This window comes from Harpia harpyja, chromosome 13, assembly GCF_026419915.1.
Source record: "Harpia harpyja isolate bHarHar1 chromosome 13, bHarHar1 primary haplotype, whole genome shotgun sequence".
NCBI classification, from domain to species: Eukaryota; Metazoa; Chordata; class Aves; order Accipitriformes; family Accipitridae; genus Harpia; species Harpia harpyja.
Window position 1 is genome coordinate 17,237,365 of NC_068952.1, and position 14,163 is coordinate 17,251,527.

The 14,163-nt window shown below is 43.6% G+C and overlaps 1 protein-coding gene across 1 annotated transcript in view; it reads left to right on the forward strand.

Annotated features, from left to right (window-relative positions):
* The first annotated feature begins 6,234 nt into the window (after positions 1 to 6,234).
* EPAS1 (endothelial PAS domain protein 1) overlaps positions 6,235 to 14,163 on the forward strand; it is an 80,399-nt gene continuing 72,470 nt past the window's right edge. The window contains exon 1 of the mRNA XM_052806848.1: positions 6,235 to 6,518. Within this exon, the coding sequence (XP_052662808.1) occupies positions 6,493 to 6,518 (26 nt within the window). The 5' untranslated portion in view covers positions 6,235 to 6,492. The remainder of the gene's footprint in view (positions 6,519 to 14,163) is intronic.

Consider the following 14,163-nt stretch of genomic DNA (forward strand, 5'->3'; position numbering starts at 1 on the left):
TTTGCAATTTTACAATAATCTGTCACCTTCTTTAGGTGACAAGTGTCCATGGGGTTAGTGGGTTCAGTGACTTTTTTTAAACATCAGTAATTTAAGAATTACTGTTTTAAAACAAACACTTTTCAAGATCTTCGTTAAAGTAAATTAGTCTTGGGTGAATAAAAACAAAGCCCAAATCTATTTGCCTGGATTAGGGTTAAATCAGCATTTAGTGCTGGGATTAAGAGTTGCTTCAGTTTCATTCTGACCTGAGTTTTGATTGGGATTATGTTAGAGGGAAATTCGCTGCTATACAGAGAGTCAGTACAGGCTTGAGCATTACCCATGTGCCATGCAAGCCTCTAGAAGTAACCGTCAGAGATTAAAAGATTTAAGAGCTGTATTGCCCTTGGTATTAAGATTCCTAAAATTGAAGGGAAAAAAAAAAATCTCTTGGCTCTTTTTAAAACTCAAAGTTCTGCAGTGGGCATGTTACACTGTCTCTAAATAAATATTTGTTGAGTGACTGTATGTTAACTACTAGGCATTGGTATCAGCTTCAGTATTGCAAAAATCTTCAATCACAGCTTCCCATCTCTCTGGACATTCATCCGGCACACAGTTCTTTTGCTCTTTTTGTTTTGCTCCTCTTCCTCCTCTGTGATGATAACTGTTTCTTGGGGACAGGAGGTAATGAGTATTAAAAACATAGCTACAAAACTTGGCTTTTAAAATCCACCCAGAGGAACGGTTTCCCTTCCCATCTCCTAAATGCTGTTTTTGCTGGCTTTGAGTAAAACACCTCTGGTGATCTTGTGCCCATGTTTCCTTCTCAGAGCTACTGTCAGGGAGCAGGAAGAGGCTGCAGACCTCTTCTGCCTGATGCTAGCACTGACAGCTAGTGCAGGTAATATGGAGGGTGAAGTAAACAGGTTAAAATAGAATAGGAGGTAATACTTAATATTACATCTATATGGTGCCTACCTTCCAGAAACATTGCAAAAGAATTTCTGAAAATTAGGTGAAGGCCATATCTGCTTCATACTTAATTTTCATTAAATTGGACTATTATTGCATTATATACCAAAAAGCATACAGTAACATACTGTATTCCTATATTAAGTTTATGCCTCTTTAGTAGTTTTTCAAATATGATGGAGTCTCACATGCGCTCTAAGTCTTTAAGCTTCTGAGTGGTTGCCCTGACTTCCCAGCAGTTTTTTGCATTCTAGGTGATGAATCAGGGTCCTGCTTAGCAAACGTGTTCAGCGTTTAGTCTCCACAGGCCGATAAAAAAGAAAGTAACTGTGAAACATAGTATTTCTAAATAATAAGCTATTGAAGGTCAAGGGGAAAACCCAAAATGAAAGCCATCATTTAACAAGCTGGATTGCATCTGTTTTCTCCCTGGTTTCTTAGTTGAGCTTTCCCAAAATTTCAGAATTATAGTTTCCAGTATCATGACAGGAGTGTTTCTGTGTACTTACTCATCGTCGGTTGTCTTTCTGAACTGATTCTATTGCAACACATTGCTATGTTAATTACACTTTCTTTGTTTTATCCTTTCCTTGGGATAGGCCAAAGACATCCTCAGTATGTCGTTTTGAAAAAAGGCTGAAAGATAAGCTGGGTAATTTTAAGCCTTTTAATATTTACAGGTACATTCCCAACATTTTGGCCATCATGTCTTATTTTCATGGGAGTGTGATGACTGAAACGTCTGGAATGTGTCTGTAAGTAATCAATGCCTCAAAACACTGGAGCTTATCTGTGAGCCTTGCTTGAAGGTGTGCAATCAGTATTTGGAAGCTCCCGAAGACATCTTAACGTATTCCCTCAAAATTACATTTTAAACTGGCTGGTCCCCTATTGCCTATAGAGCGTGTATTGCTTTCTGCCTAGGGCAATGAGGAGTGCTGTTATAAGTTGTTCTTCATATCTGTTCTTATGTAAGAGCAATATGTGTGTCTTAATATATGTTCTCGTATAAGAATTCTCTCTAGCATGAAACTGTAGCAAGAGGCAAAGGAATCCTAAAGACTCCACAGGTGTGCTAGCTGAGGTGCTGTTTCCTACCCTCGCAAGTGGTTGGTGCCACTGTGGACAAAGGGCACAGCTACTGATTTTGCAGAAGGTACATCTATACTAAGGCACAAGGGCACATCTGTAATTATGAAAGGAGGTGTGAGTGAGTGTAAGTGACTGGTTGCACAAGGAAGGGTACTTTTTTTTTTTTTTTTTTTGCACCACGGTTCAGGCATTTTTTTAATATCTCCATCTGAGTAGTCCCCTCTTTCTCCCATGGACCTTTTGTGTTTTATCTAGCTTACAAATATCACTTTTCCCCTGCTAACAAATTAACCCAAAGTTTGATATTTTTCTGTCTTGTTTGCTATCATGTGTAATAAATGTTCCGTGGCTGTAACTTACTCTGGTATGAGTAAGTGAAGAATCCTGTCTCTTTCCTTTCAAAGGATCAGCTGTGTTGCAATAACAGGGCTCTCCTTTCTTCCCTTTCCCGTAATGTCATACAAGCATCAACTTACTGCTGTTATACTTTCTTGCAGTATTGAGGAGCCAGAAAAAGAAAGAAACCAAACAGGGATTATTAATCAATCTGAAACACTTTGTCCTCTCAACAATCCATTTTTATTAGCTGCTTTTGATTTTAATAATAATGCCTCCCCTGCAAGGGATAGAGTATCCATGTTTTCTTCTGATTACTCTAGAGCATTAATTGCTGAGCAGTGTTGAACTTCTGTATGTTTTGCCAATACTCTTCAGTTGATACAGGGGCCAGTAGCATGCATATGTAATACAGAGTACTAGAACTGCTTTCACTTCACTCATGATAGCTAATGCACATTCAAACTGGTGCAAGGGCTGATTTGGATGGTTGATTACATACAAATGCATATCCTGAGAAAAAACAATGTAGCATAACTGGTCCTAAATCAGTAGTGTGTTTCAAAATAGATGGCAGTAATTAGGAGCTTGCCTGCATCTTGTCTGGGTGATGGGGTGTTCCTGCCTGGGAACACCAGAAGGGTGAGCTGAGCACCAGGGGCCCAGTCACTACCATGTGCAGATTACCTAATTTCTCAATCTTGTTTAAACTTGAGGGTGGGTTGTGACAATTGCTCTCATGCCACCATTTTATTTTTGTAAGTCTTCTGTTTGTTTTTTCCCTAGAGCCTAGTCCAAATGCAGTTAACATAAACTGGTCCCCAGTAGACTTGAAGGACCCTTCAAGAACCCATCTGCTATCCCAGCAGATGTTAATGACTCTTTCCAAATACCTCACCTGAAGGTTGCTTTTAGGAGATCAAAACCTTTCTCTTCCTATAACATCTCTAGAATAATTCACATAGGAGCAATGTGGGTCATCTCCTATAATTTCCAGAACAGAGTGGATGACATAACTGCTTGTATTTTCTCTGACCACCAAGAGTAAGGAAGCCCCATCTGCTATGTTGATTCTCCTGGAAACCTTTGGGGGGGGGGCACAGGACCAGAAGCTAACCCCTGCTAAGGTCAGCTCATGAAGTTTCCTGAGTACTTTTTCCCATTCCATGAGCTTTTCTCTGAGTTGTACCTACTAAGCTAAGTGTAAAATGTAGCAAACGCAAAGTAAAATGTAGGAAGTAACATGGGAATAGGAAACAGAAAGAGCCCTTACAATGTAATACAGTAATTGAGAGGACAAACTGTGCTTACTGTCAGTTTGAGGTTCCTCTGGGCTTTCCGGCAGCTGTAGTCTCCTGCAGATTAAATAATGCACGTTTGTAGACTAAATGCATTCATGGTGTGGCTCCTATTGAAGCTTCTGAGTAGTCTAAGATTAGAGAAAGTCCACCTCAGGGTGGTTACTGCTGTTAATAAATATTGACTGACCATAAAGGAGATCAAAGCAGTAATGAGGTGCATTTGAGAATAAAATTACGTGATTCTCTCTACTGTTCTCCAGCAAGGAGAAAACTTTCTGCGTCCCTGTAGGTGCTGTGTGGCCCCTTACTGTTGCAGAATGTGTCAAGTAGAATGACAGTGCTATTAAAGATGTATTTGATCTTTCTCTCCCTGTATAGTCATGGGAAAGAGAAGGAATTGACAACTACAGTAAGCTCCAGAAGACAGGCCATTTGTTTTCCTCATGGTCAAGATGGGGAGCTCAGTTACCAGAAATAATAGTATAGACAACTTCAGGAATTGAAGTTGTGAGGGAGCTGTAAGAATCACTTGGTCTTACTCACTTCACCTTCCTGATGCAGCAGCAAGCTTCTGGTTTTGCTGGGAGTTGACCCGTGTTGAAGCCCACCAGTCTGTCTCCACAGAGGAGGACAGGTAGTGGTTCTTCAGTGGCGTTTAGATGTGAATTATTCTGGTGTCAAAGCACCTTCAGGCCTCGCTGGTCAAGAGAGCAAGAGATTTAGACTGTTAATCAACTACACTGTACCCATGTAGGCAGAGCCAACGAGTTAGGCCAATGGGCTAGACGTGAAATATTTGAAATTTTCTGAGTGGTTTAGGTTTAGTTGATCTGAATGCTTTTCTTGTCTGATTTTTGAAGGCGAGTTGTTTATCCGAGTGAAGTGCTTTAAGATACAGCAAGGAGCATTGACATCAGCAGAGATCAATGAAGGACGAAGAAGTCTATTTAATCTAGGAAATGAATGACTTGGCTCTTTGATCCTATTGCATTCTCTTATTCCCAGAAGGTTAAATCTAGTCCTGCATACACAAATTCTGTTTGACTAAGTTTACTTAGGTTTTAAATATTTGTGGGTTTCTTTTGTTTAGGTTCTCTTGTATAACAAGAAAAAAACCCCAACAGTTACCACATAATTAGGCTGTTGCTGTGTAAGCATGTGTAGCTCTTTTCAGGCTTCAGAGCAGAATATGCAAATTTAAACCCAAATGCGTTCTTTAAACATTCATACTGTATAAAAGAAAAAAAAAAAAACAACCTCTCACCCATTGTACACAAAGCAGCCTATGATATGGCATAGGGAAATTGCTCAAATTTGAATAACGAAGAAATAAATCTAGTTTGGCTCATTTTGCCTGCAGTACTTCCATTTTCCAGAAGTACAGAAAACCTGGTGCAGTTTAATGCAAAGGTGACTATTTTGGTTTGAGATGTAAAAATCTAAGGTAAGCCTTAGAAAACAGGAGGATAAGACTGCAGTTTCTACGGTGATGAAAGACAATCTCAGAAAAATTCTCGTCATCCCTTGTCTAGCAAGGTTAGTTGCCTTGGTGTAAAATAGATAAAAATCAAAGTGAGAATTCTTTTGTTTTTTTTTTACAATTTACATTGATCTTAACTGCAGCAAACCATGGCAGGTGCTAGCATGAGATGAGCTTTGGCACTTCTTGCCACAGACGTACTTCACTCTGTGTCGACAACCACGAGTTTTAAAAATGCGTGAGTTGAAATAAGTAGTATCACATAGAATGTGAAATTGAAAAACCAGGGAGAGGAAGGAAGTCCTATCAGTGTGTCCCCCTGCTCCTTTGAGCATCCCTCTAACCCCGGCCGCTGTCCCCCTCCCTCCCCTCTGTGCGTGACCAGTACTGAACCCCGCGGGGCTGGGGCAGGGTGATCCCGCACATGGCAGATAGCTCCAGCGCGTCGGCCCAAAGCTCGCGCGGTCGTTCCTGTGAGTGCCAGTCGTACTTTTTTCTTTTTTTTTTTAACTTATTTTTTTAAACAGCCCCCTGCTTCGGGCCAAATGGGGCGCTCCAAGGGGCGAAGGCAGGCCCGCCCCCCCGTTTGCTAAGCAGGGACCTGTGCCGGAGGGGCGCCGGGGCCGCGCGGCCCGCACAGCACCACGGTTGCGCCGCGGCCGCGGGGCAGGTGCCGCACCGCCCCCCGCCCCTGGGACCGCACCGGCGGGGCGCGCTAGGAGCTACCGGGGTAAAACGCCTTGGGTGGGAGAAAGAAATGGAGTAAGTTAAACCACGAAAAGAAATAAAACGGTGGCGGAGGGAAAGGCGTCCCGGTGCCCGCGGGCGGCTGCCGCAGCCGGAGCGGTGCCAGTGGGGCGGGGGCGGCGCCGCTGACCCCCCGCGGCTCCGCCGGCCGGGCCGGGGCCGGTGCCGGTGCCGGGGGCGGGGAGGCTGGGGCGCGGCGGCGGCGCCCCGCTGGCCCCCCATTGGCGGGCGCGGGGCCGGGCCGGGGCCGGGGCCGGGGCCGGGGCGGAGGGGCCGGCCCTGCCCCCGCGGCCGGCGGCGGCCCGAGGTTTAAAGTGAGAACTTTCTGCGGGCGGTGCCCAGCCGCACAGCCCGCCGCCGCGCCGCTCCCGCCCCGCAGCCGCCTTCTCCCCTGGGCGGGCCGTACAATCCTCGGCAGTGTCCTGAGACTGTACGCCCGCCTCGGGGGCGACCTGGCCGAACCGGACCCCGGCCGGCCGCCCGCCCGTCGCCGCCCGCGGAGCTCCCGCGTCCCGCTGGGCAGGTGCTGAGCCCGCCCCGGCCCGAGAGGCGGCGTAGGAGCCGGTAGCTGCCGCCGCGATGACAGCTGACAAGGAGAAGAAAAGGTGAGGGGGGCCGCGGGCGAGACTCCGGGCTGCTCGGGCCGCTTCGTCCTCCTCCGGCTCCCCCCGAGGCAGCGCTGTCCCGCGTGGGGCCGCGACGGGACTCCCCGCGGGCAGGGGCCGAGGGCGGCACTGCCGGCGGGACGGCGCGGCCTCGCCTCCCGCCGCCGCGGCTCCTTTGCGAGAGTTCCGGAGCCTTTGCAGGGACCCGCAGCGGCTGCAGCGGGAGTTAGTTCGCCCAGCCCCGGCTGGGGCTGGCGGGGGGGGGGCGGGCAGCGCCGGCCTCCCCCGCCGTGGGAAGAGCGGCGCCCGTCCGCGCCGAGCCGGGAGCGCCTGCCCGGGGAGCTGCCCCCGCCGGGTGGCGAGCAGCGCCCTGGGAGCCGCCGCCGCCGCGGGAAGCGACCCCTGCCCCGGCGACGCGTCCCGAGCGGCCGCCGCCACCCGGAGCGAAGGCGGCCGCTCGGCCCCGGCTGTGGCCGGCGGGAGCTACGGGCGGGCGGGCAGGTGCACCTGGCGGGCGCGGGCGGCTGCTCCCCCCGGCCAGCCCGCCAGTGCGGGTCCGCCGCTCCTGTGGGATGACTTTAATGCACGTTGTGGCAGGGCTTATTCACTTAGTATCCATTAGCGCTTAGTTATTAAGAAGTTATTTTTCAGTTGAGGATGGGTGTTTTAAAGGTGGCACCCTTAGCAAAAAGGGTTTCACAATTAAAGTCGTGTGGATGTAACGCTTACAAACGGTATAAAACTAATAGGTTTCGACCCATCCCCGCTGCAGCCCAAGGAGCTGGCCGCGTTATGCGGGGACTCGCACCTCGTGCGGTTCGCGAAGTTCCTCAGCTGTCAGCGAGTTTTCCTCGGGGGCCGCAAGCTCGAGGAGCGCCTCTCTGGGCGCTGCTGTTTGCGGAGGACGTAAAGCCAGACGTTTCCATGTTGCCATAACGAACCTTGCAAAGGGAATAAAAGTAACTTATTGGTTTGCTGTAGTTGCATCAAAGAGTATATTTTCTTGTTGGTTCTTGAAGTTGAACGTCAAAATAAAACTCACGATCCCTAACACAGAAGTTACAGGTAGAGATTAAGAAGAGTCTAGCCGTGGCTGCAAGCCTATAAACAAATCCTGTGGATGAGTGAGGGTGCTGACATGGTGAAGGCTAAGCAAGTGAATGAAGGTCCACAAAGTTTCATAACAGGGTATTTATTCAGTCTGTTTTGTACAGCAGGCAGTTACAAGGCTGAGTCTATTATTGGCTCAGGTTGCTGTTCTGACTATAGACTGTGTTCATAAACGATGTGATTTACAGACTAAGAATTTTATCTTGTTATTTGTCATGTGTACTTTCCAGTTGATGATGCACTGAACTTTAAACACTGGGTTTTGGGTTGTATAATAACTCCTTTTTTATTGAGTCACCCTATGACGATGTAATAGGAAAAGTATTGTAGTAGTATAAACTATACATTTTCCATGTAACTAGCCTCAGTTTATCAAACGCTAATATATTAAGGTTACACAATTGCCTCAAGTGTATTTTGTTCTAGGTATCAGTCTTCTGTGCAGGGTATAAAATAAGGGTATGTTTTGTGTCATCTTATGCTGGGCAAGAGAGTAAAAAATTATAGTGCAGTACGATGTAGTTATAAAAATGTGTTATAGCAGTTTATAGGAATGAGAAGAATGAAATATTGTACCTATTGAAGATACACTGCATTCATTGTATCACCTCTTTTTAATGAGGCACCCTTAATCTCTTCAGTTTTAACCTCTTATTTTCAAACACAGGGAGGGATTGAGCACTGTCTAATCTTGCAGGACAGCATGCTGAAGTGCTTTGTGTAAATACTCTTCAGATACAACATAGAAACTTCACAGGACTAAAGTTTGAACACTAATCCCGACGCTGTCACTGATTTTACATAAATCTAGTGATATTCCAGTGACAATTTTCTGTCTCTCTCAGAAGTAGGCTAATTGTTATCTGGTTCATGGGGTGGTTGTGTAAATTAATGTTTGTGGAAGAACTGGGAAAGTGTCAGATGAAGGATTTAAGGTAGCTTGCTTGTGCCTCTCTCTCTGTGCACGTATGTACGTCCCTACTGGGGACATACCCTATGTAGCCTACTGAAGCAAGATTTTTTTATAAAATTTTCCAATACAATTATAGAATAGATTTATTGCTTGGAGTTCAACAGTTGTATTATTTGATTGATCTCTATCCAGATATGCAGCTAGGAACTCTAACCTGACTCGCTAATAGCATTTATAAATAAATTTCAGGGAGAAAAGGTGGTGGGGGTAATCTGGTTTACGAGATTTGCAGGCAGCTCTGGAAGATATGTTTAGAGGAGCAGTTCTCTTACTGTTAAACAGATGCTCTATGGAAGATAATCTTTGATTCTTTTAATGGTCCATTTAAAGTTGAAGAGCATCCTCAGGTTCTCCTTTGAAGCTGTGTCTGCCAATAGAAAAATGCAGTTGCTTCCTTTGGAACACATGTTCTAACACTTTCAGTAGGCTGATCTCCTGCATTTAAAGTTAGTCCAAGATTCTGAGTTGAGATCTATATGATTATTATTTTAACTTAATTAAAAAAAAAATTATTATCTACGTAGTCTTAAATATGAAGTCTGATGTTTCCTAGAATGCCAGTAATTAGAAGCTGGGAAAAGGAGGAGTAAAAGGGTAAAACACATTTTAGCAAAATAATAAAAGCTAAGGAAAAAATATCTGTGATCATTGTGCAGTATAATGACAATTAGTAGATAGGTCCCAATTTAATCAGGGCAGTCTTGTAGAATATCTTGGTGTGTTTTATAATTATTTAGTCATCATGTGTTTTTTAATTATTTGAGGGACATAGTTATTTTATTAGGAATGCATGGTGTGTTAAATGGACTGTTCTGGATGGACAACAGTGTATGTTTGAGTAAGGTTTGAAACCAGGCTCAGGATAAATCAGGTACCACTGAGTAGGATGCATCGTTTGGCTTCACCTTTTCAATTGTGTTGTTTGGGGATTTTTGTATTTGTTTTCCAGTTGTATGAAAAATAAACCAATTTTGCAGCTCTGTATAATTATACAGTACTGTTTTGTGACCCTGAAGATGTAACATTATATAAATCTGTTTAACTTCTTCTGGTCCAGGTAGTAAACAAACGGGTTTCCTCCCAGTTATTTCAATTACCCTTTCACTATGGGCTTTATTAGATGTTGAGCCCCTCTAATGAGACACTTTGTGCCTCAGTTTTCACTTACCTCTACTTCAGGAGAGTGATTCTGCCAAGCTGAGGTCACTCTTGGCCGCTCCTCTTCAGGATGAGGAAACGGTCCTGACAGCACTGCTCTCCAGAGCTCAGGTAGTTGCTCGCTCTTAATGGATATAATTTGGATGCCGGGAAATGTGAGCATTGGGATCTGCCAGGGTGTTAAACTGCAGATTTCAGGAAACGTACAGTCTCAGTTTTGTTCTACCCAGTATGCTTTCTGTTTTAAGGTATGTCACTATTGTCAGGTGTACCGCCTCTTGCCTGTTATTCTGTGACAGTGGTGAATTAGATGATCTTGTCCATCCACTTGCCAACGCAGGTTGTTTCTTACATTCTTGTAAACCTCACTTTGTGTACTTCAGCTGATGGAGCTTTGAACACTTTCCTTTGCAGACTATTGCATAGATTACTTGACTTCATAAAAAAATTGTTCAAGTTTTGTTACTGCTCAACATCTCCCCCATGCATAGCCCATGTATTTAATTTACTCCTGTTTGCTTCTATGTTAACATCAATTTTTCTTATTTGGAGTTATCAAAAGGAAATGTAATCTCCTGAATTCATGATGAACAATTTGTTGAAATTGGCTGTTTAGCACATGTTTATGGTACATTAACATTAAGCAGCTTGGACTTACATTTCAGCACCAAAAATGCGGGCACTTCATAGCTTGCAGGTCTTCTTGAATGACTGGCCACTCGTACTCATCGTACTTTGGTTTTGCCCCTTCTGGTTTCTGCATTCACTGCCCTTTCTGTATTTATACAGGTGTGGAAAGGGTTTTTCTACTGGAGGGTGGCCCAAGGGCACATGAATGAGGAACGACAGGCTGCACGCTTGCCTCGATGTCTCCCTTTGCCTGCAATGGCAGGTAGCAGAGGTTGGGCTGAGCTCTGACTTGGTGTTCTGGCCTACTTGGGAAAGCTTGGCTTCTGCTCAACTGCTGTGGCTTCACCTCTCTACAGCCCAAGTGTTTGAGCTTGATGAGGGCTGAATGGCTTTTGCTGTGGGAGCGGTGTGCAATGCAAGTGCTTCCTGGTGTGTACCGTCCTCCCAAAGTTACCTGGGCTTCCGAGGATTTGTGCTTTGCAGGGGTGCCACAAGGGCTGACTCTGCTTGTGTTTAGCACTTAGCCCAAGAGCAAGGTAAAAATATAACAGCCCTTAGTATACAGCACCTTTCTGTGACATGTCCTTTTCACTTCACCTTCTGATGTCAGTCATCTTCTGTCATATTTATCCCGTGTGGGTCATTGGGAACATCTTGCATATTGGAGGTACTCTGCTAATAGGAGTTTTGGTATTATGCTGCTAATTTAGGAGACCCATCATGAGTATCAAAAATGGGTGTCTTTGCCTGTCTATAATGTTTTTTATTATGGTGGATTCATAAACATTAAGTATTTTTGTTTTCAGGTTCCAAGTAGGAGCTGCTGTTAGGCGTGGTGAGGACAGAACTCTTCAAGTATTGAATGTTTTTGCTATTATTTTTCATAATGGATAACCTTTATAAAACTGAGAATTAGGATAAACATTAGCATAAGGAAATGAGCAGTACAAAGGCAGGTTGTATTTAAAAATAATTTGGATATATGGAATGGTTTTATTACTCTAAAGCTATTTGTGAAATGCTATTCTGTTAATTACTCCAATATTCATAGTGTCATGTATATCTTAGTGGGTATAAATACTTTTACTCCTAGTAGCTGGTACAAGGTTGACAGAACCCTTCTCTTAAATTAAGCGAAAGTGCAAGTATGGTTATTATGCAGCTGGCAATTTTTTTCTCATTTATCATTCTTGTGCTTCATTTACTTAAAACACAATATCATAAAGTAGTTATCTGCTGAGGATAAAACCTTGACTGCTTATAGAAGAAAAAATAACTGCTTTCTTAAATTTATAAGGCTACTTTTCATGGAGACTATTTCTGAAGTATGTAAAATGGGAAACTGTATTTTAGTCTGCATTTGGGAAGTAGATTAAGGAAGTGCAGTAGGCCAATTGGCTGATAAATAACTAATGTTCCAAAGTAACTTCTCATTTAATTATGCTCTTTACTTCTTGATCTCAAGTCTAATTACAATTTCGGTTCTTTTCTCTGTGACTTTAGGTCTAGAAAATTTCGCTGAAACAAAATCTACCATAATAAATTCTGATTAAATGGGCATATTTAGGTCTTAAAAAAGTTAGACTTGAATTTAATTTACTTGACTATTATTACAAAGAGTTTGAAGTTGGATAAGGTATCCATGATACTTCTCTGTCCATTGCATTACATGACACAGCAAATATTCAATATCCCATTCTATAGAAACTCATCAAGTGTTTTGCCAGGCAAGAAGCAAAGTTGCTTTAGTTGAACTTTTATGTCTGATCTTCAGTCAAAGAGGTACCCTGGTCTTGACCCTTCCTCTGTGTGCAAATATGTGGAATCAGCAGTTTTCTTTGATTAGGGGAATGTTTAGGGTGTTGCCTCCAAAAAGATTGTCTGAAAAATTCAGAAACTTTACAAATGCTTTATGTTAGCCTGTGTGTGTGCGATTAATACTGGCTTGTTGCAGCTTTATGAACAAGTTCTGTGCATCTGGGCAGAAGGAAAAAAGACTTTCTTATTTTGTTTCTGCTCTCAAGTGGGACAAACCCAGGATAATATGGCTCCTTAGTGTTTTTCATTCCTAATGCAAATATGTTGAACCATCCCCAAAGTTACAAATGCTTCATCATTCTGCTGTGTATGCATTCATATAGTGATCTGCTTTTAAGCAAGCATTAAGTAGCATATGTTTTAATCTCGAGTGTTTGTTATTTGTAGAACCAAACTGACTGTTTTCCAAAAAGATCTCAACAACTTATTGGTGTTTCCAACAAGATACAGGAGAAGTAAACGCATCTCTACAAATGTGTCTTGCCCGTGCCTGGCTACTTCACCAGCCCCTACTTGTTGAGGCTTGTCCCTAAATCCCAGCTGTGACCTACGTGAATGAAAACCCCAGGCCAGAATGCAGACAGGCTGTAAAGCAGGATCGTGATGGAGAGAACAACCGGGCTGTGGCCATTTACAGGATTTGGCTGGGATTTGTTTGGTTGGTTTTTTTAGTATATCATCAGTAAGCTTAAGAGTTATTGCCCTGCTGTGATCTTAAGATAACTCACAGCAACTAATATGTATCCTCAGCTATTTTTTCCCAACTAGGTGTAGTGGTGATTAGGTCACCATTTGCTCTATAAACGCAGTGTTCATTTTACAGTGTACCAAGATGAAGGTGAGGTTAACAGAACGATGATTCCCCCACAAGTATCTGCTTCAGTCCTTCAGATCTGTAAAATGAAGGATGTGTTTATGAAATAGGTGGTGGGCAGGTGATGCTATTTCTTATGGATCTGGGCCGGTGTCAAACCTACCTTAAGTTTCTTTGAATTAAATAAAAGACTTCCTTCTGGGTGTTCTTATGCTGGCGTGGCTGTTAGCTCTTTCTTGCTGTGGGGAGGGTTGCACTGGTGACCAATATATCCCCTGAGATGCTGTTTCTCACCTGCCATGCTGCCATGTCCACGACCAGTTTAATATCTTAGCTGTTTTGTTGCTTTTGGCATGGGGCCTGTCCCTGGAAGCCATAGCGGTGGGGGACATGGGGTGATGGTGAGCACCTGTTCTTGGGTCCCATGCTCTAGTACGTTGCCCTACTCTTTTTTTGTTCTGCAGAAAAGCCATGAGTGCCGAGTCCTACAGTGCGCTTTCTTGTCTGCCTCAATTTTTTTTTCCAAAAATCACTCATTCCCTGTTGCTTTCACCTCCTTCTCTGCAGCCCTGGCAGAACAGAAAGCTGGAGCACTACAGCGTCCCTTTATATTTAGATGTGAAATACTGCGTACGTTCAACTACTTTTACAAATAACATTTTGGAGCTAGAAGAGTGTGAGCAGTCTGACCCTTTCTTTTTGTTTCAGGAAATTGTGTTGTCTAAGGAGAGACTAAAATTAGAAGGGGAAATAGGGAGGGTTGTGTGGTGGGGGTTTTTTTGGTTTTTTGGGGTTTTTTTTTAAACTGAGCAACTCTTTTAATGGATGAATCATGTGGGTGTAACTTATGGCACTTGATAGCAAGCAGTCTGTCTGAAGGTGCATGTGTAATAAGATTACCAGGATCATTTTAGAAACTGTTTGGAACTACTGAAATGTGAACTTAATCTATTGGAAATATTTGTTACTTATTATCTAATGTATCAAAATACATTTGGTTAGAGTTAGGCAAACGAAGGTAAGATATAAGGTACAAGTTTTGAACAATGGGTTACTGAGTATTGGAAGAGCTGCAGATGCAGTTGGTGGAGTGAATATTTTCTGTAAAAATAAATATTTTCTTGGAAAATAATTTTCCAGAG